Below are 18,948 nucleotides of genomic sequence, written 5' to 3'. Positions count from 1 at the left end.
AGGGACTTAGGGCCCGACCTCCAAAGATGGGCAGAAAGCTCTGCAGGACCTCCGGCTCCTGGGTGCCTCCTGTCCCCCTCTGCCTCTGAAGGGCCACATGAGCAGCTGGTCCAGGAAAAAGGATGTTTTATTTCCATAAATACTCCTGTTCTCATTCACACACTGACCCCACTTTTACCCATGGATGACAGGTGGACAGACAGGTGAGATGCCCACAGGAGGCCCCAGCAAAGGTCAATGAAGGAAGGAGACACACTGAGAGTCCAGTGCACGTCCTCCCTTGGCCAGAGGCCCCGGAGCCCCCAGTTGGGGTCCCCAGCCTCTGGTATGATCCTCAGCCAGCAGCCACATGGCCCCCAGAGCCCCTCAGGAGGCCTGACAGCGAAGGGGCCAGGAGGGTGGAGTGAGACCCCCGGGAGTAGAGGCAGGTGGGGCCCCCTCAACTGGGCCTCCTGAGATGGTGACCACAGGGCCGCTCCGAAATAAAAATGAAGAGTCAAACCACACACCAGAGAGTGCAAACAGGTGGGGGTGCAGATGTCACCCCCCCTCCGTCACCCAGTTCCTATGGCAGAGGCCTGAGCTGGTCCCCAGTTCCAGCATGGCCCCCAAGTTATGGCTGGGCCTTCCCATAAGGCATAAGAGACAGGTGGGGATGGCCCCACCCCAGGCTGGGATCAGGGCTGGGCTTGAGATCTTGGCCCTTGCCCGATAATGCTTCTTTCCCATGACCCCAAGTCCTTTCAGGGCCTTGCAACCCATCCCGGCCCCAGGCTCCCACCTTGGTGAAGGTCCCAGCAGGGCAAACCCACGCCCAGCCTCTTTGGGTTTGGCACAGCAGGGGAGCGGGCAAGGAAAGAGGGGCCACAGGGGGGAGGGGAGAAGCACCAGGCCCAGGGGACATGGGCATGGGAACAACGGGTGTCCTGGGCCACCACAGCCTCCCTCCCAGGCCAGACAGTGGCCAGTCCCGTAGCCTCCTCCTCTCCCCAGCCCCTCTCTGTTCTAGAGGCTCCCCCAGGTCTCAGGTGGGGGGAACTGGTCCACATCCCCCATCTCGTTGTAGGTCTGGTCGCCCATGGTGAAGAGGAGCTTGTAGCGGAGGCGAACCTTCTCCTGGGGCACAGATGTGAAGGGAGAAGGGTCAGATGGGGAGAAGAGGCTGCCTCCCCCCACCCCAGAGCGGCACCTGTCACAGCCAGGCCCCTCACCTTCTGGGGGTTGGCAAGGAGCAGGACCTGGGTGATAGCTGTGGGGTGGACGATGGGGTTGAAGGCTGGCAGCTCAGTGCCCGAGGGTGGCTGCAGCTTCACTTTCATGACCTGCGGGCAGGACACCAGGTGTACAGCTAACTCCAGCAGCTTGTCCTTTTCCCCTAGGGAGCCAGGCCCAGCCTCCCTGCCAGCTCTGACTTGGGGGGTCCTGGGGCTGTGTCCTCTGGTTGCCTTCTACCTGCCCCCAACCCAACTCCCCAAGAAGACAGGCGGAGGCCCTGTGCCCTGCCCCCTGCCCCCAGATAGCTGGCTCCCCATCTAACGCTAAGTCACCCTGCCTTGAGAGGAAGGAGGCATGCCCATGTCACCTTGGGGACAGCTGACTGGAAAACGATGTTGCGAATGGGTTGGGGGGCAGTGCTCAGCATGGAAACCACCACCACCAGCACATCATAGCGCCCGGGCAGTGGGTCCCGGGCAAAGTGGAAGAGGACCCGGAAGCCATGCTGGTCATACACCGTCACCGGCAAGATGCTGCCTGGTGGGGGGAAGGGGAGAGGGCGATGGGTGGTGCCAGACCCAAGCACATCCAACCAGCTCCCCAACCCTGGCTCCCTTCTGGGGCTCAACACTCTGCTGGAACAAGCAAATGAACCCACAGACTTAGGTCCTTGCCTTGAACCTGGGCAGTAGTGCAGTCAGGGGTACAGACTGGTACCCAGTTGGGGCAGAACCACTGCGATGGTTGAAGCAAGACTGTCACCCCAGGACTTGGTTATAGCTGGGGCTGCCCCCAGCGCCATGTGGCTACTTCCTGGCTTGCTGGAGTGAAGGCTCTGGGTGAGGTGGGGTCACTCCACTTCTTGGAGTTCAGGGTCCTCCCTACTGGTAGGACAGGGACACCACTACCCATGTCCCGGGACAGCAAAGATGTTGCGCCCTTGGTCACAGTGAGTTCATGAGACGGACAAGGCTAAGACCAGGCAGCCTTTACCAGGGCCTGGTGCTCCAAGTGCCTCTCTCCACTTCTGCGAGGCAGGAGAAGCCCAGGCTGGGACCTGGGTTTTTATTCTGCTTTGGTTTCATGATCCTGGGGAGACCCCAAACCTCTGTATCGTGGCCCTGCCTTCCCAGGTTGGGGAGGACCCCGGGGCCGTCTATAAAAGCTCTCTTGCCTGTTCTGTGATCACCTGGGATGGATGAGGAAACTGAGTCCTGGGAAGGATGGAGGTCTTTCCTAGAGCTCCCTGTGACTCAGGCAATGGCAGGACTGGGAGCAGAGCCTCACTTTCCCACCTGCTCCGCCAGACAGAGCTCCCACCAGAACAGTGAGCTGGCCGGGCCCAATCTGCACCTGCCCGCACCCCAGCCCACTCACTAGGTTTGATGGATTCCAGGGGCACAGTGATGTTGGCCAGTGAGAGCTCAGGTGGTGTGGGCTGCCGTGGAGGTCCTGGAGGCTCAGGGGACACGGTGTGGAGGAGGCTGGTGGTGCTGGAGCTGGACAAGCTGCTTTTATTCTGCAGGTCCCGGAGTGTGAGCCGGGGAGCTGGCTGTTGCTTCTCCCTTTATTGGGGGACAGTTCATTGAGAGGTGTATCTTCAGTGCCCAAGAGATCAGGGGCACAGGAAAGGCTGGGTTTCCTGGCTGTCCCTGACGGCTGGCTCAGACGCCTCCCTGTCTTTCTGGCCTTGGTCTCTTCACCTTGGCCAGGCAGCTCCCCGACCCCTGCCCAGTGGGGTACAGGCCCATTTTTACTCATCAACTCTGTGCTCTGGGGGTCAGGCCTTGGTCACTGCTGCGTCCCTGAAGCCCCTGGCACTCCAGCAGCATGACTCACAGGGACAAAGCTGCTCTGGGCCTCTGCCTGCTGGCTGTGGGGACAGGGAGGGCCCCCACTCCATGCAGCCAGGTTATGTTCTTACCACCGCACTTGTTGGGACTCGGGGGGCAGCGACTGCTGCAGGAGGGTCTTCCCCAGGAGGTCCAGGTCATCCAGACCACTGCTTGCTGGCAGGGACGTCTGCGTTGTGGGCTGACTGTCCACGCTAGGGGCCGGAGCAGAGGCTGGTTGTTCTGTGCTGTCGGAGGACTGTTGGGCATACAAATGATGCAGGTGGGTGGGGCTGCCCTGCCCTGCAGCCCTTCCCCTCCTTGCGGGGACATCTGGGGAAGAAGCAGCAATGGCGACAACATTTCTGCCCAGCCATGCCCCTCATTCCAGGGCCATCGGTTGGCTGGGCCCCATTTGGGATTCTGCTCTAGAATCTATCACTTTCCAGGGACCTCAAAGTCACTCAAGAGTAAAGGAATAGGGAACCCCGTCTCAACCCCAGGGAGATGCACATGGAGGACAGACAGCCACCTGCATCCCCCACCCTGGGATGGGTGCCCCAAGGCCCTCTCACCTCCTCTCCCTTCTCCGGCCCCTCAGGCTGCCTGTCAGAGTTGTCCTGGCCCTGGGGGACAGGTCAGGCTAGTTCCTGGCCCCTCCTACCTGGAAACTGTTCCATCCAGCACCATCCAAGCTTGGGCCTGAAGGGGGTGCAGGGTCACTTAGGCCTGAAGGGAAGCCAGACAGAGGTAAGGGGCTGGATTCCTGAGCAGAGGCAAGAGCTGGGGGGTGTGAGTGACATGCTGGCTCGGGGTTCCCTGGCTCCCATCTGCTCCCCGATGTCCCCCCTTTGAGATGCTCAGCTCAAAGGGGAAAAACCCTCACTTTCAGAAGGAACCAGAAGCAGAACAGAAATAGAAACCAAAGACCCTGATGATCCATTCCCCAGGCCCGCACACACTTCCTGCCCTGCCGCTCAGAAACGAACTCAACTGTGGACATCAGGACTTTTGTCTTCGTTCAGGGTAGAAGGGAGCAGGGAGTGGGAGAGTGAGGTTCCTCACCCCACAGACCCAGGCGGCCAGGGGTCAGCATTCTGAGCCTGCCCAATGACTGACCTCAAGGTCAGGGCACTGCGGGACAGTGAACAGGGCCCTGGGCCCAGGCCTGCCCCAGAAGCTGAGCACCTGTGAGCAAGGTGCTAGCCAGGCTGCAGTGTCTCCATGTGCACAATGAAGGGTGGGCGGGGCAGGCTCTGAGGCCCAGTCCACCCCGGGGTGTGGACCAGGGCTGGCTGACTCATGTCAGGTGAGCTGTGGGCCCTCGGGATGGCCTGCTCACCAGGCCTACCGGTCGGTAGAAGGCAGCAGGTCACCAACCAGCCTGAGCTCTGCCTGCCCTGAAGCACAGCCTCAGCTCAGTTCATTTTACCGGAGAAGACAAATTATTCTGCTCCTAGGAAATGCTGAGCAAGTGAGGCCCAGCTCAAAGTGCTACCTGACAGAGGCAGGGCACAGAAGTGGTGACTCTTAGGTCCCTTCCTTGGGACACACCTGAGAGCCGGGATGACTCAGGGGGAAGGCTGACATTTACACCCCGATTTGTCAGGCACTTCAGGCGTGGGTCTCACTTAATCCTCAACTTTAAAAAGCAGGTGTGGAGTTCTTAATCCTCTTTTAAGGATGAGGAAGTGGATGCTCAAAGGGGTTAATAACTCTACCCAAGGTCACACAGCCGGAAAGAGGCAGAATCGGACTTGGACAGCGCGGCCTAATTACTGGAGTATGAAACTCTACCACTTAACTGTGTGACAACTTCCCCAAGCCTCCTCTGTGAAATGGAGACAAGAGCGGCATCTACGTCGTAGAACTGTTGTAATAAATTAGAAACATCAGATGAAGTGCCAGAACACCCTCTCCGACAGACCGGAAGTCCACACTGCCTACTCTGACCCTCACCCCTCACCCTTCCTGCCACAGAGAACCGTTTAGGACAAGCTCCCTTTGTGGTCCCAAAGCTTCCTCTATTCCCCGAGCTGGTGGGTGCTGCCTGGCACTTCTGGTTCCTGTTCCCACATTTTCTTTGCCTTTGGGTAGAAACCAGAGGAAGTTGGAGGCTCAAGGCTCTGCTGAGGCGACTTGGGGACAGGAAGTTCAAAGCACACCTTGCTTCTCATGAGGATGTGGCTTTGCCACTGTCACTCACTGGGGACCGGGCCATACACACCAGCTGCCGAGTCAGAGAGCCACCATTGGGCCCTGGTTCTGCTGGGAAAGATGAGCCTGTGGGCGCCCTGTTGTCACTGGACCATCCCATACCTCTCTGTCAGACAGGGTCAGTGGCTCTCCCGGAGTCACCCCTAGCTCTGAGTGAGAAGGGGGCAGGTAGGTGGGACTCTTGAGCAGGCCCACGGATACCCTGGAGTCAAACCCTCCTAGGTAGGGTGCTGGCTGGTCCCCACTCCAGTCCTCATTTCCCTCTCCTGGCTGATGAGCTGAGTCAGGGCAGCAGATGGGCTCAGCTTTTGAATCTAATCACCTTGTCCAAACCCTAGTGGCCTCTTCGGGCAAGTCACCCAGCCTTTCTGGGCCTTGTTTCTGCATCTGTAAAGTGGGGATGTTGACAGCATCTCACGTGGCGGGTGGAGGAACAGCCGGGCCGCCGCTGGCCTGGGGCTCTGCACACCGCTGCTCTGCCAGCTTTGGTTTTTAACCTCAGAACTGGCTCGGGAGCAGAGTCTGACTCTTGGTTTCCAAGTTAGTTTTCCAACATAACCTTCAAGGTTGCTTTGACAGAGCCTGATCACCTGTTTTTAAAACTTCAGGGCTATTATGAGAAGGTTGTTAATATGCCCTGTGGCTTCTAAGCTCAGATGGGGTTGCTGTGCCCCAAAGCTAGAAACCCAAAAGCTGCTTGGCTGCCTGGGCGCCTTCTTCCCCAGGGGGAGCCTGGTTCCCTGTGGGTTGGAGCCCTGTCCCCACCCTGCAGGATGGCAGGCCTGGCCTGGGACCAGCTTGAGACATAGAGCCTTGTGCTCTGAAGCAGCTTCCCTGGTGCTTCTGGTGCTGGAAGCCCGGAGCTCTCCCTCTTCCTTTCGGTGGGTGGGGAAGTCACTGATTTTGCCCGGGCAGCTCCCAATCCTAGGCTTTTACCTGCTGCAGGTAAATCCCTGTTTTTCCCTCAGGCCCCAGGAGCCTGGGTGCAGCTAGCTTATCAGAGGTCAGTTCAGGCACTGGCTAGCCTCACCCTTTCATTGTATAACCTGTATGGCCTCCTTTACTGCTTGGAGCCTCAGCTTCCTCGGCTATGAAGTGGGCCTAATGACCATCCCTCATTCCCTGCAGGACTCGCAGGAGTAATACTCTGACCAGACCATGCTCTGCAAGCTGCCTCGTGTGCTGCAGCGTCCTCCCCTACCTGCAGCCAAGCCCGCCCTCCTCCAGGCCCGCCCCCTTCCTCACCCAGAGACATGAGCTCATCATCAAGCAGGGAAACCGAGGCGCTGGGCTGCTCAGGGCTGGCCTGGTCACCAGGGTGGGTGGGCATGGCTGGGTAGGTGGTGCTGGTAGGAGGGAGATCCAGGCCTGAGAGGTCCAAGAGGGCCGAGGTGCTCCCTGGGGTTGGAAAGAGGAGTCAGGCAAGTCCTGGGTGGAGGTCACTCAGGCTCCTGGGAGTCCACAGGGGTTGGGAACAGCAAGCTGTCTCTACCCTTCACAACCCTCCTGCTTTCCCCACTTGTACACTGTCCTTGACCCGAGATCGCCCACCAGGCCCTTTCTTTAGCACATGGGACTCCTTCCATCTGGGACATATTTTTCCTCCTTCTACCGGGCAAGTTGCCTCCCATCCTTCAAGGCCTGGCTTGAATTCTGCTCTTCTGTGTAGTGCTCCATGCCTGCTGCCCCAAACAGGACCGACTCCAACCTCTACAGTGGTCCCCCACATCTGTCACTTTGCTCTTATTGGAGCCGAGCTTGTGATGTTTATGTGTCAGGCTCTCCCTACTGCCTTCCGGTAACTAAAGTAAGCCTTGCGGGTGTCATGTAGCCCCACACAACAGGTGCTGGATTTGCCAAGTCAAAGAAAGGCTTTCCTTCTGCCGCCTGTCCTCAGCAACCCCTCAGCTCCCCCTCCTCCGGTCCACATCCAGACTTCCTTCCCCAACAGCTGCGGGCTTGGCACAGATGCCACTCCCCCCCCCACTCTCTCCCTGGGGGCTTTCCCCATCTTAAGGGGCCAGGGTAATCCTGGCAGTCACAACTACCAGCTCTGGAGGCAATACCAGCCTGGACTCTGTGCCCTTCCAGGCTGGCGGGCCCTCCCCGGCTCCCTGGCCACCTCCTCACCAGGGATGGAGCCAGATGCGGCATCACCGTTGACCTCCTCGCCCCTCACCAGCTGCTTGTACAGGTTGATGACCTGGGTGAGGTTGTCGTTAGCCTGCAGGATCTCCGCTGGAATGGGCAGGAAGGGAGAGGCCAGGCTGAAGAAGTGTGGGGGCCTCTGGGGCAGATGAGCACCCCACATCCATCCAGCCCGAGTGATGGGGCGGGGCCGGGGGGCATCCCCATCTCACCTACTCAGACTCAGGTTCTCCGCTACCTCCTCTCGCCCACATCACCACACACTGCCCTTTGCTGGCCCTAAACACAGTGGCATGCTCTGGCCTCCGGGCCTTCACACCGGGGCCGCTGTCTAGATGTCCCCCAGATCTCTGCATGGCTTCATCTCTTCCTGTCTCTACCCAAAAGGTCTTTACCCAAAGTCATCTTGGGGAGGCCTTCCCTAATCCCCACCCCACACTACCCAGGCCCCTGCCTGCTTTTCTCCATGCCACTTACCACCACCTGACAAATGCCACTGCCCATGTCCTTGGTTTATTGTCTGTCTCCTCTCCTTAGGCTACAAGCTCCACGAGGATATGGCTTTTGTCCATTTTGGTCACTGCCATATCCCTGAGGGCCTAGAATGGCATGTGGCACAAACTAGACCCTCACCGACATTACCTCCTCGGGGACCGGGGCTTAGAGGGATCTGGCAGCGAGCCTTTGGGCAGGGCCCAGGTACCTGGCACATGGGAGGCGCTCAGTGAACTCCCGCTGAGTGAGGGGCTGAGATGGTATCCAGACTGCTGCCCAAGAAGCCCTGGCTGACGTGGTGGCAGAGAACAAGGACGAGAACCTGACATGCGGCCCCGGCAGAAGCCACGGGGCCCAGCTCTGGAACTGCTCAGGCCTGTGGGACTGGCCCTTGGTCTCTAGCCTTTACTGGGGAGGCAGTATGTGGAGGGACAGAGCCCCCAGTCCACCCTGGCTCTGCACTGTGCCCTGTGACCTGGGCAAATCCCTTCCCTCCCTGAGACCCATCTGGAAATGAGGACAATTCTCCCTCCTGTGCAGCTGTGGACAGCGGATGGGGTGCCTGCGAAGGTGCTTGGCCCATATGACCTCTCAACCATGCAGCCCCTGCTCTCTGTTTCCTTGGTCCACCACGTGGAGAAACCCAAGGACAGTGCTGGAGAAGGGGGCCCCCTGGTGGAGGCTCCTTCCAACTGTGGCTACTCAGAGGCCTGGAAGAGGCTGGGGAGGAGGTGGAGGGATGGGGCCGACTGTGCCCGGGCTCACCTAAGGCCTCGTCATTGTCCTCTGTGTCACTGGCCAGTCGGAAGAGCGTGGGCCGCATCCGTTCGCAGCGCTGGTAGAGTTCCTGGGGGCAGCAGGGTGGGCGGGTCAGGGCCAACAGGGGCCCCAGAGTGGGTGGGGCTGGGTGGAAGGCGGCGCACCTTCATGAGGTCCTCGCTGCTGCGGGCCGCGGCGCCGCCTTGGCTGTGGCTCATCACCATCTCCGTCAGCAGCTTCACATTGTTGTTCACCTCTTCAATGGCGCTGACCCGCTTCGAGATCTTCTCCATCCGCTTCTGGTCCTGGGGTGGCATCAGCAAATGCCCCCAAGAGCCTGGGTTACGCCCAGCCCTGAGCCAGGCACTGCCCATACTATTCTGGAGAGTCTCTGCTGGCTGGCGTGAGATCAGACCCTGCTATGAGCCCCTCGTGCCAGGACAGGTCCCAGAAGCCCTCTGCCAACCCTCTGCTCACTCCTCTCCTCCTGCCAATGACCCTGGGACCCAGGCCTCTGCACGAGCCTGCTGGAATCTCCTGGGCCCTCAGCCACACTCAGCAGAACTCCAGGGATGGCTGAGGAATCTGGGTTTCCAACATGCTTGTCAGGTGATGCTGGCGGACCAGGGTCCCACACCGATAACAGTAGTTTTACACAACCCACGCCTCCTGTATCTGTCCCTTGAAAGAAGGTTCCCATACCTGAGTGAAAGGGGGCCTTAGTCGTCACCAAGTTCAACCTAGAAACTGATGCAGTGACCCCCACCCCAGTGTCTGTCAGTGCCTGGCAAATGGTAGCTTATGGCCTCGAAAGGCAGTTGCAGGCAGGGACCCTGCGATTCCTTGCCCACTCTGTTTACTGCACATGGTCCTCCCCTGCAGAATGAGAGGGGGGCTTGTGCTGTGCCCTCTTAATTCGATCAGCCTCCTTGGTGCCGTTGTATCAGAGGGTCCACCCCTAACATGGAGGTCAGAGGGTGCAGCTTGCCCTCAGAAGACAACCAGAACTTTGGCCCTCCAGGTCTCTGGACTGCCCACTTTCTTGATGATTTATCCTTGCCAATAAAAAAAGTTTTGGCATGTACCCACAACTTACATATAATTATGAATTAAACAAATTCTATTTTCTTTATATATAGACATACATGCACACACATGTATGTCCATGTAATATACACACATGCACATATATATATATATACACACATATATGCACACACCCATATATACCTGTGTATATAGTAAGGCCTAACTTGTTTCCACTTTTTATGGAAAAAGTAGTCAGCCTAACAGAAGACCATCCAGAGCAGGTTAGCTTGGCTGCTGGGAAATTCTTCCCTCCAAACGCTGGTCCTGGCTCTGCCCGCTAGGGTCTCCCAAAGTCAGCCAGCCCTTCCTTTGCTGTGACAGCCCTTTAGCTGGGTCGCTGCGGGACTCCTCCTATGTGTACACACAACCCCACTCCGCGGCCCACCTCAGCAGCCCCTCCCTGCCCCGTCCCAGCGCTCCAGGCTCAGCCATCACCTCCTGCACCATCTCCTTGATGAGTTTGTTGGCTGCTCGGAGGTCCTCGGGGTGGGAGCTCTTCAGCAGGCGGGCCAGCATCTGCAGAGACAGGGGCATGACCGCGGTGGCAGTACCTGGACCTGGGGCTCAGACGCCTGAGGTGACACCTGACTCCCCATTTCCTGGCTATGGGACATGAATTACTTGAGCTGCTCATGCGGTGATGAGAAGCTACTGACATCCGAGAGGTGGCCACAGAGAAACTGAGGCACTGCCGCTTAACTGCTCCCCACAGTGCTGGCGAAATAAGTTATCGAGGAAAGTACAAAATGTTGTATTGCTATTGATAGAGAACATTTCTGGAGGGCTATACAAGAAACTTAACAGTGGTTACCCTTTAGGGCTGGGACTGGGCAGAGAGCTTTTACTTTTATCTTACCACCTTCTGTGCTGTCTAATTTCTTGCCCATGAGCACATGCTTCTTTAATAAAAAGCTAATAAAGTTATTGTTGAAAGATAAATAAACTTCTAACTGACCTATGAAATGCCCTCAAACAAACCCCAGGGACACACTCTCTGTCTGAGATGCAGGGCACTGAGCAGGGAGTGCTCAGCATGCAGTCGGTACCCAATAACCGACGCCTGTCACTCACTACAGGGGCCATGCTCTGTGTGAGCCTCTGCTCCCAGGCAGAGCAGCCAGGGGCTGGAATTCCACGACCCCTAAGTGGGCCCTGGAGGCCTCATCCGCCCTCCTTGGAGCGTCACCTTGGATTTCTCCTCATCTTCAAAGATCACATTCTTGGGCCGTGGAGGAGGAAGGGGAAAGGCGGCGTCATCTGGAAGCTTTGGGTCTGACTTCACAATCCCTGGAGTAGACGGTGGTGGAAAGGCTGTTAGAGGGCCCGGGGGCAGGGGGTGAGGTGGGAACGGGGCAGGTGAGGATAGGGTGGAAGGCCGAGGGCACTCTTTCTCCAGCATGCCAGCTCTGGGCTTTGGTGGGCCAGGGCCGGCTCCTCTGCTACCATGTCAAACTGTGTATGGGAAGGTCAGGCGCCCATATTTGGAGGCCACTCCATGGGGGCTGCTCAGAGGGAAGCCTGACCCGAATTCACCTTCTTGCCACCCAAGCTAGCCTCAGACACAGCCACAAAAAGAACCCAGCAGCTCTATGTGCTTGAGAAGTTAAAGAGTGGGCCCGGGACCTTGCTGCCAAAAGGTGAAGCTGCTGGAGCCCCAGCGGAGGGAGGAGGGGAGGGGGCACTGCTCACACCCCACCTCTGGCATCATACCCTGTTTCTTTAGCATCTGGTAGGCCTCTGCAATCTTCACCTCCTCAGGCAGGCCGACTGTCCAACTGTAGAGGAGCTCCAAGATTTTGTTCTTCACCTTCTCCGATGTCCGAGAGCCCAGGTACTTCAGGGACCAAAGGGAGGGGAGGCCTTTGACATTGCCTGGCCCTACTCGCTGCAGCCCCAACCCCAGCCCAAACCCGGCTGTCTCCCCAGCACTCCCTCAGAAACCTCGGCCTACAGGGCCCTCACATCCCACCTAACCAGCCTGGTGCAGATGGAGCTCACCTCCTCTCTCCGCTCAGTTGTGCCACCCTGTCTCAGTTTCCCCACCTGTTAGGTGGGGATGACAGCAGTGGCACTGTGGTGGGGATACAGAGTTGACACAGAGTCCAGAGCCCGCTCAAGTCGGCTCATGTCAGGCCTCACTCTGTGACCTCAGGAAGGGGGAGTCACAGGGCTCTGGGCTGATGAGGGAAGGGGCAGGTGTGGAAGTGCTCAGCCCTGGGTCCTACTCCGCATCCCACAGCTGCAAACTAGGCTGAGGGAACTGGCTCTCACACCAGTCACCTCCTGGGCAGAGAATGGGGGCAAGCTGGGCCATTCAGTGCTCTGGTCAAGGGAGGGGTCTGAGGGGGGGCAAAGAGGGTGGGTTCTCACTCAAGGGGCACCAGACACATGCCCTATGGGAGGATTCCCAGGCCAAGCTTGGGGTGTGGCCCATCAGCAGGCCATATCACTCAGGTTTGGGGCCTCAGAACCCAAGCCCTCAAGGAGGCCACTCCTGTGAGGTGGGAATAGAATGCACCTCACAAGAGACCCTCCCCTAGAGACCCAGGTGGGCTGTCAGGTCTGCAGGAAGAGGCCCCAGAGCCAGAGCAGCCCATGCTGGCAGAGCCACTCTGCAGCCACGGGCATTCTCCAGCCATTCCTCCTTTAGCCGGCCACCACCAGCCCGGAAGCCCTCCTCCAAGAAACCCAGCTGTCCCGGACTTGGCTGTGTGGAGCGGATGTTAGAAGGGGTCTGTGTGTTGGCTGGGCAGCAGAAGTGGGAACCCCTGAGGGAGGCCCCCTAGCGAGGGCAGTCACCAGGCCTGGGGAGCCTCTTCGCAACCCATCTGGCAGCACCCACCTTGGGAGACACGACCTTGATGAGCTCGTTGAGGAAGCGGAACTTGCCCACCTCATCGTGGAACCTCTTGCCGCAGTTCTTCATGCACGTTTCCAGCACCTGGGCGGGCAGGGGTGGGGGCCCCAGGGAGGCTTAGAGCAGGCGGCCTCCCTCCCACACCTGCCAGGACCCGGAAGCTCAGGGGCAGGCAATTAGAAGGGAGGGACTAACTCCTGAAGACAAGAGGAGTCTGAGGTTCAGGGGCTCCTGAGACAGATCAGAGGCCCCTGGGGGACAGGGCGGGGTGACTTCAAGTGTCCAGCAATGCCTAACAGGCCACAGCAGCCCCTCCACGGCTTAGCCATATTTGAGGACCACCTGTAAATTATTTTCCTACTATTCTTCTTTGACTTTTTGTGAACTTCAATAGGCAACACCTACCTTAGCCTTATCCTAAGCTATGGATCTGTGAAAACAGGACTAGTGTGTATTGGACAAAAAGCCCCACAAAACTAATGTTAAAATACATAAATAATCATTAAAGGAAGAACTGTTTATCTACCACCATCCAAAGCTTCTTTGGTGGGTTTCTCTAGCGTCCAGGCCCGGAGGCCACAGACCTGCACCCCCACCAACTCTTCTACGAGAAACCTCTGGTCTGAGCCACAGGGTGTGTCATCCCTCGCACGTGTCCCCCTGTAGGAATGACAGTGCTGTCCTGTGTCTGCAGACCACTGACGGGCTGGCTGGCTCTGCGATGCACCTGGAGAGCTTGAGAAACATGCAGTTTCCTGGATGCAGAAACTGAAGAAGTTCTGATGGGCGGGTCTGGGCTGTAGCCCTGACTCAGTGGTTTAACCAGCCTCCTGCAAATCTGATGCACCCCTGGAGCAGGGAACCCCTGGAGCAGCTAATCCTAGGGGCCACCTGCCCACAAGGCCTAACCATGCAGGGTCTGGGGTGGGAGGCCAGACCATTGGTTGCCTTGGGTGCCTCGGGGGCTGGCCCAGACTCCCATTCTAGGCCATCTTGGTACATCTCCTTTGGGCTCTAAAGAGGAGGCTTATGGGACCACAAAACCTCAGTCTTGGCCTCCCCTGTGCCATCCACATGGTTGGGGACAGAGGGTACCCCCTCTTCCCTTCTTACCGTCAGGGCCTGGATTGCCTCCCATTCCTGTGGTGACTGGATCTTGTGGGCCAACAGCCGGGTGGCAAGTGGAGGCCTGGAGGAGAGGAACAGCACAAACTCAAAATAGTCAGAGAGCCTGTGGCAGTCCAGGACAGGGCCACCACACCACTGTGCCAGAACTACAGCCTGTGGTGGCTTCTGCAGGGCAGATAAAGGCCCTGCTCCCTCTCTGGATAGGGCTGGAGACTGTGGGATGACAGGGCAGGGCCAGGCAGGGAGTGCAAGCCAGGAACCTTCAAAAGGGGTGAGCCCAGTCCCTCTGCTGGCTTTATCAAGGACTGTGACATGCTGTGTCCTCAGCTCACTGCAGGGACAAGTTCAGAGAGAAGACCACTGCCTTCAAGGGCCCAGTCCAGGAGCAGAACATGACAACACACTGTGAAAGATGGGCAGCCAGTGCTCCCTGGGGACTTGAGGGGGCACGGGACATTCTGCTGCAGACTATCAGAGCAGCTTCTTGGTGGACATGGGGATGCTGCCTACCAGATCGTAAGTGAGAGTAACAGTGAACATGGACTGAGCGCTTGACATGTGAGATGCCTCACGTGCACCTGCCTGCCTAGCCTTAGACAAGCCGTCTGAGGTAGGCAGTGCCCACACTTTACAGCTGAAGTTGAAGCTCTCCAGTGTTCAAGTATTTGCCCAGGTGATTCAGCTAACTAAGGGCTGGACGTGCGCCTAAGCAGGTGGACTCAGGAGCACCCCTCACTGCAGGCAGCGCACCTGCCCGGCTGCCCGGGTGGAATGTGGGGGAGGCAGAGCTCACTGAGCTGTGGTGCCGACTTCAGCACCACCTGGGGAGTCTGCTAGCAAGGTCTACTCCAGCCCCCTGCCAGACAGTCTACTGGGGGCAGCCCAAGAATGTGCATTTTGGACAAGCATGCGGGGTGATTCTAACACAGGTGGTTCTGGTTCTTCCTTGAGCAAAGGGCCTCCTGGCTCTTCCCAGATGGGGAGAATGCAATTCTTCCCCAAGCACGCCCTCTCTGCCAAAGCACTGGCGGAGGCTCAGGCAGGCTTGGTCAAACAAGGACAACCCTTTTCTTTCTGAGACTGTGGGGCAACCGCTGAGTCCCCTGAGCTTCAGTTTCTTCACCTGTAAAATGGGTCCAGCACACAAGCGGCACTCAATGCAAAGTGCCCACAACCATCATTAACCTGTGGGCACATTAGGAATAAAAACTGGGTCTCAACCCATTCATGTCTCTGCCTGAGGCCAGGATCTGGAGTGTGCACTGCAGGTACACAGCAGATTCTGTTCGGTTTGTAAGCAAAAAAGGGGGAAGCTACCTACCCCTCGAAGTCCTCATTAAGCTGCTCGCAGAAACCGTTGATGCTGGCCCAATTCAGCTCCTTGTTCAGGGGGTTTGTGGCTCTGTCTGCAGCAGGAGAGAGGGCCAGTGTGGCCTGGTGAGGGGTCCCTCCCTCTCCCATGCCCTACCCTGGCAGCAGAGTTGGGTCAGCTTCCCTGCAGAAGGCCCTACTTTTTTAGAGATCATGATCAGGTACCGCACCCTCACTCCCTATTGCTCCCGCCCCTGCATCTGTACACCTGTCCGCCCACTTGACCACAGTGCCTCTAATTCTGCCCCTGAAAACTGTGTCCCCACAATTCTCATGGCATTTACACTCAGAGACAATCCAGACTAAGAAAAAAAACAACATAGTTCCGCCCTCAAGGAATTGTGAGGTTGGGAAGTAGGCCAAGGGAAGAAGGTTCTCAGTACAATGTGACAGAGGGAGGCAAAGGGGCCACAGGAACAGAAAGAGGGGACTTAGTGGAGCCTGGGGCCAGCGGAGGCTGCTCTGAGGGAGTTAACCAGCCAGGGATGGCATGTCTCTGAACAGCTCAAGGCTAGATGTGAGGAAAAGAGGCGTGGGTAACTGAGCACAGGGCAGAGCACGAAAGGCCTTGGTAAGGAGTGAGGTTCAGGCGTCGCTTCCAGAAAGCCTTCCCTAACCCTGCTCCTGCCCAGGGTAGCACTGCTGGGTCAGCTCTCTCTTCTGTGCCCCCAGCCCTGACCTTCACCATGGGCCCAAGCCTGCCACTGTACCACATCCCAGCCACTGTGCACATGGAGGTCTTCCCTGGCAAATGAACGAGGGCTCTGCTTCAGGCAAGCAGGCGTGAGTTCTGGGGGAATCTGAATCCAGGACTGGTAGTGGCCAGGAAGGGCGAACAGGTCTACAAAAGGGGGTGGAAAACACGGCCAGACAGTCACCTCCCTGACCCCAGCATTGGTTAAATGACAACCAAATAGGTCACATAACTTCCCTTGACCTCTGTTTCCCCACTTGTAAAGTTGGAGTGAAATATGGACGGATTTCAGATGACAAAATACTTTCTCCATGGTAAGGCTGTAGGGTCAGCCAGAGCTAGATTTCACCACCTCCCCAGAGGCTGTCTCCAGGCTTCACCCTGTCCTGGCCAGTTCTGCCCAAGCCTGAGGAGTGGAGGGAACAGAGCCCAGAAAGGGACAGAGAAGGACCCATGGACAGAAGGAGGCTGGGGGCCCTGCCTACTTGGGGCCTATGCTGTGGCAGAAGGCCTAAAGCCCTGGGCTCCTAATGCCTGGCAGCCATTCACTCGGTTCATATTTATTCAGTAAATATTCTGAGTGTTGAAGCCATAGCAGTGAACAAGACGAGAATCCCTGCCCTTCTGGAGCTCAGAGCCCAGTGAGAGAAACACTGACTACTCAGATGAGCAAATAAACCAAAAACCCCGTATCCTATTGCAACGCGCTACCAAGGAAAACAAAGCAGGAAGAAGGTATGCAAAGTGTTGGGGTGCCTGGGCTCTGGGTGGGCTCTCGGAGGAGACAGAGCTGAGCAGAGATCTGAATGAAGCATTTTCTCTGGGTACTAATCTCTGTTCCAGGAGCCCTGCAGAGTCCTCCAGTCCCGCAGAGAAATGAAGCCCCTGCTGACCACCTAGGGTAAATAAGGCCAACTACTCTGCCTTCCAGCCACCCAACATGGCCAGAGGCTGGGGAACACCAGTCTAGAGTTAGAAGATAGAATGGGGCTGGATATTGCCCATGCAGTTACACTTGGCTGGGGGACACTAAAATGGGAAGTCCTTTAAAGTGTCAAAGACATGTGAGTCTGAGTAAGGACAGAGAAGCTGGTCCAAGAGACAGCTCCTGACTCAGATGCCAGAGAGGAAGAAGCAGGGCATGGTGAGACATCAGCTTTCTCCCGTCTATCTGGCTCAGAGTGAAGGCCTCTGGGTCCAAGATATGTCAGACCTCTATGGCCCTGGTCCCCAATCCCCAACCCTCTTTTCTCTACCTGGGGGAGCACTATCCCTCACAGGTAGCAGGTGAGAACACCCAGGGAGGGAGATGTTTCACAACAGGACACGACTCCACCCTGTCACTCCACAGTGGTGACAATGTCATCATTTACCCACCAGAAACTACTCTTTACTTCCCACCACTGCAAGGGAAAAGCTTACAATATTGCTAGGACACAAAGGGGAAGTAAAAGAGAAAACAATCTCGGCCCCACTCACCAGAGTCCAGCCAACTGCCAAACCCAGGTGTCCTGATGCCTATTTCTCTGATCAGACTCTGGCCTCTGGGAAAAATCCTCACTGAGTGTTTTTTATCATCCACAGCTCAAGTCCTGCCAACTGACTGTCAGCTCTGCCCATCCCCCCAAATTGCTGCTGAGCTCTGGACACTTGTGGCACAGTCTTGATGGCCAGTGAGTGCCTCCTTTCCGTGCCCTCTACCTCCCCTGGCTAGGGGGACGCTGAAACATCCCTGGAGATGGTGTGGTTTTGGATTCAATCTCAGGGTTTAACTCTGCTCAAGACTGGCTTGAAAAGGGCTGGTCATTACCCAAAATCATCACCCTGCGCAGCCCTCTGTTGTGCCTGGAACCAAGAGGCTGAGCTGCAGGTAGACCCAGAGACCTCCCAGTGGCCCTGGCACAGAAGTGAGCCTAAAGGGAGGAAAGACTTGAGAGGCAGCTGTCTTTAGCCCAGGGAAAAGCAAGACATGGCTCTCAGAGACAGTCCAGTAGGGATTATGGGAGCCAAGGATAGTAAGAAACCCGGGATAGGGAGGTCAGGTAAATGGTGTAGGGGCTTGGAGGCCTGAGTAGCAGGAAGCTGTCTAAGGAGACACAGAGAAACGGGTGCAGGGGCCTGTGGAGGAAGTTCAGCAAGGGCTAAAAAAGGAGTCCTGTCTGGAGGTGCATTATCTGAGAGGCTGGGCAAAGGTAGTAATAGGAAACGTGGATTGACTTGCGGAGTCTGGGACGGGGCCCTCCCAAGCCCGTGATATTTGGGGGTTTCTAACTGTGTGGCCAGGACTTGGGTATCAGATAGACCAAGGGGTCCTCCTTTCCTGGGCAGGGGAACCAGCAAGTCAGAGTAGTTGCAAGTTCAAGGAACGGATAGGAGGACATCAAGCCATGCAGGGCCAGAGAGTGGAGGAATCGGGCGCTCAAGGGGAATAGGGCCCTTGGTTCCCGCCCGGGTATGAAGTGCAGCCCCGGGCGCTGCTCGCTTGCTCCCTCCCGGGGCCCAAAGGAATGACTTGGGGTCTGCTCCTCGGTGAAGAGGTCTGGGCCTGAGGATTGGAGACTGCTATCGTCCCGGGGGTTCTGGGCGCAGAGCAGGGGCAGTTCGCTCGCTCCCAGGGGTCACAGACCGGGGAGCGCACGGGGGGGCAGCGACAGCTCCCACCGCGGATCCGCGCAGCGGGTGGGGTCTTCCTTCACCCCCGGGTCTGAGGACAGACTCGGGGCACCGCCCCTCCTGGGCCGGGGGCGGGGCGTGGGGAGGGGGCGCTCCGTACCCCGCCCCCGCCGGGAAGGGGCCCGCCTCGTGCCGCCGGTTCCGGTTCCGGCCCGGCCCGCGCCCCCCCGGACACTCACTGATTCGTGCCTCCAGAGTCTCCGGCTCCATCTCGGGCTCCATCCGCCACAGGCCCCCAGCCTCGGCACTGCCTCCCGCCCCCCGTCGCTCTCGCGGGACCTCCTCTGCACCGCCCTCCGCCGATTAAAGGGGCAACGTCCACCCCGACGCGCGGGAGCGGCGTCCACGAGCGCTTGGCACCATAGAGACACGAACAAGCTCGCCCAGAGCGGCACCCTTCTCCCAAATCCCCCCCCCAAGATGTTTATCTTCGAGCGGGACCGGCCGCTTGCTTTCCCGTTTACGGCGCT

At 57.8% G+C, this 18,948-nt stretch overlaps 1 protein-coding gene and 1 long non-coding RNA gene across 3 annotated transcripts in view; one reads left to right on the top strand and one right to left on the bottom strand.

Annotated features, from left to right (window-relative positions):
- Positions 1–4,902, top strand: part of LOC118970299 (uncharacterized) — a 10,460-nt gene extending 5,558 nt beyond the window's left edge. Inside the window, exons 3-4 of one of the 2 annotated variants that reach the window (XR_005058187.2) lie at positions 3,649–3,797; positions 4,774–4,884. This is a non-coding gene — a long non-coding RNA (uncharacterized lncRNA). Of the gene's footprint in view, positions 1–3,648; positions 3,798–4,773 lie in introns of both variants that reach the window. The other variant, XR_012121599.1, reaches the window with a different exon arrangement.
- On the bottom strand, positions 110–18,948 carry GGA1 (golgi associated, gamma adaptin ear containing, ARF binding protein 1). The gene is made up of 17 exons (XM_017653063.3): positions 18,658–18,948; positions 15,062–15,146; positions 13,726–13,801; positions 12,598–12,696; positions 11,466–11,589; positions 10,942–11,042; positions 10,191–10,271; positions 8,831–8,971; positions 8,673–8,754; positions 7,395–7,502; positions 6,510–6,662; positions 3,712–3,776; positions 3,140–3,306; positions 2,593–2,780; positions 1,583–1,752; positions 1,212–1,322; positions 110–1,116 (listed from the first exon to the last, which is right to left on the bottom strand). The coding sequence occupies exons 1-17, from the start codon at positions 18,698–18,700 to the stop codon at positions 1,006–1,008; spliced, it is 1,905 nt and encodes a 634-aa protein (XP_017508552.1). The 5' UTR covers positions 18,701–18,948; the 3' UTR covers positions 110–1,005.

This window comes from Manis javanica, chromosome 10, assembly GCF_040802235.1.
Source record: "Manis javanica isolate MJ-LG chromosome 10, MJ_LKY, whole genome shotgun sequence".
In the NCBI taxonomy this organism is placed as follows: domain Eukaryota; kingdom Metazoa; phylum Chordata; class Mammalia; order Pholidota; family Manidae; genus Manis; species Manis javanica.
This window is presented reverse-complemented; position numbering and strand designations above follow the sequence as displayed.

What these genes read in the sequence shown, in the direction of transcription:
- GGA1 (XM_017653063.3), bottom strand. Translation starts at nt 18,700, where the DNA reads ATGGAGCCCGAGATGGAGCCGGAGACTCTGGAGGCACGAATCA. An exon ending in GAGTCCCAACAAGTGCGGTG is followed by an intron (nt 2,781 to 3,139) that starts GTAAGAACATAA and finishes CCCCCAATAAAG; the next exon opens with GGAGAAGCAACAGCCAGCTC. An exon ending in CCTGGAATCCATCAAACCTA is followed by an intron (nt 1,753 to 2,592) that starts GTGAGTGGGCTG and finishes TCCCCCCACCAG; the next exon opens with GCAGCATCTTGCCGGTGACG.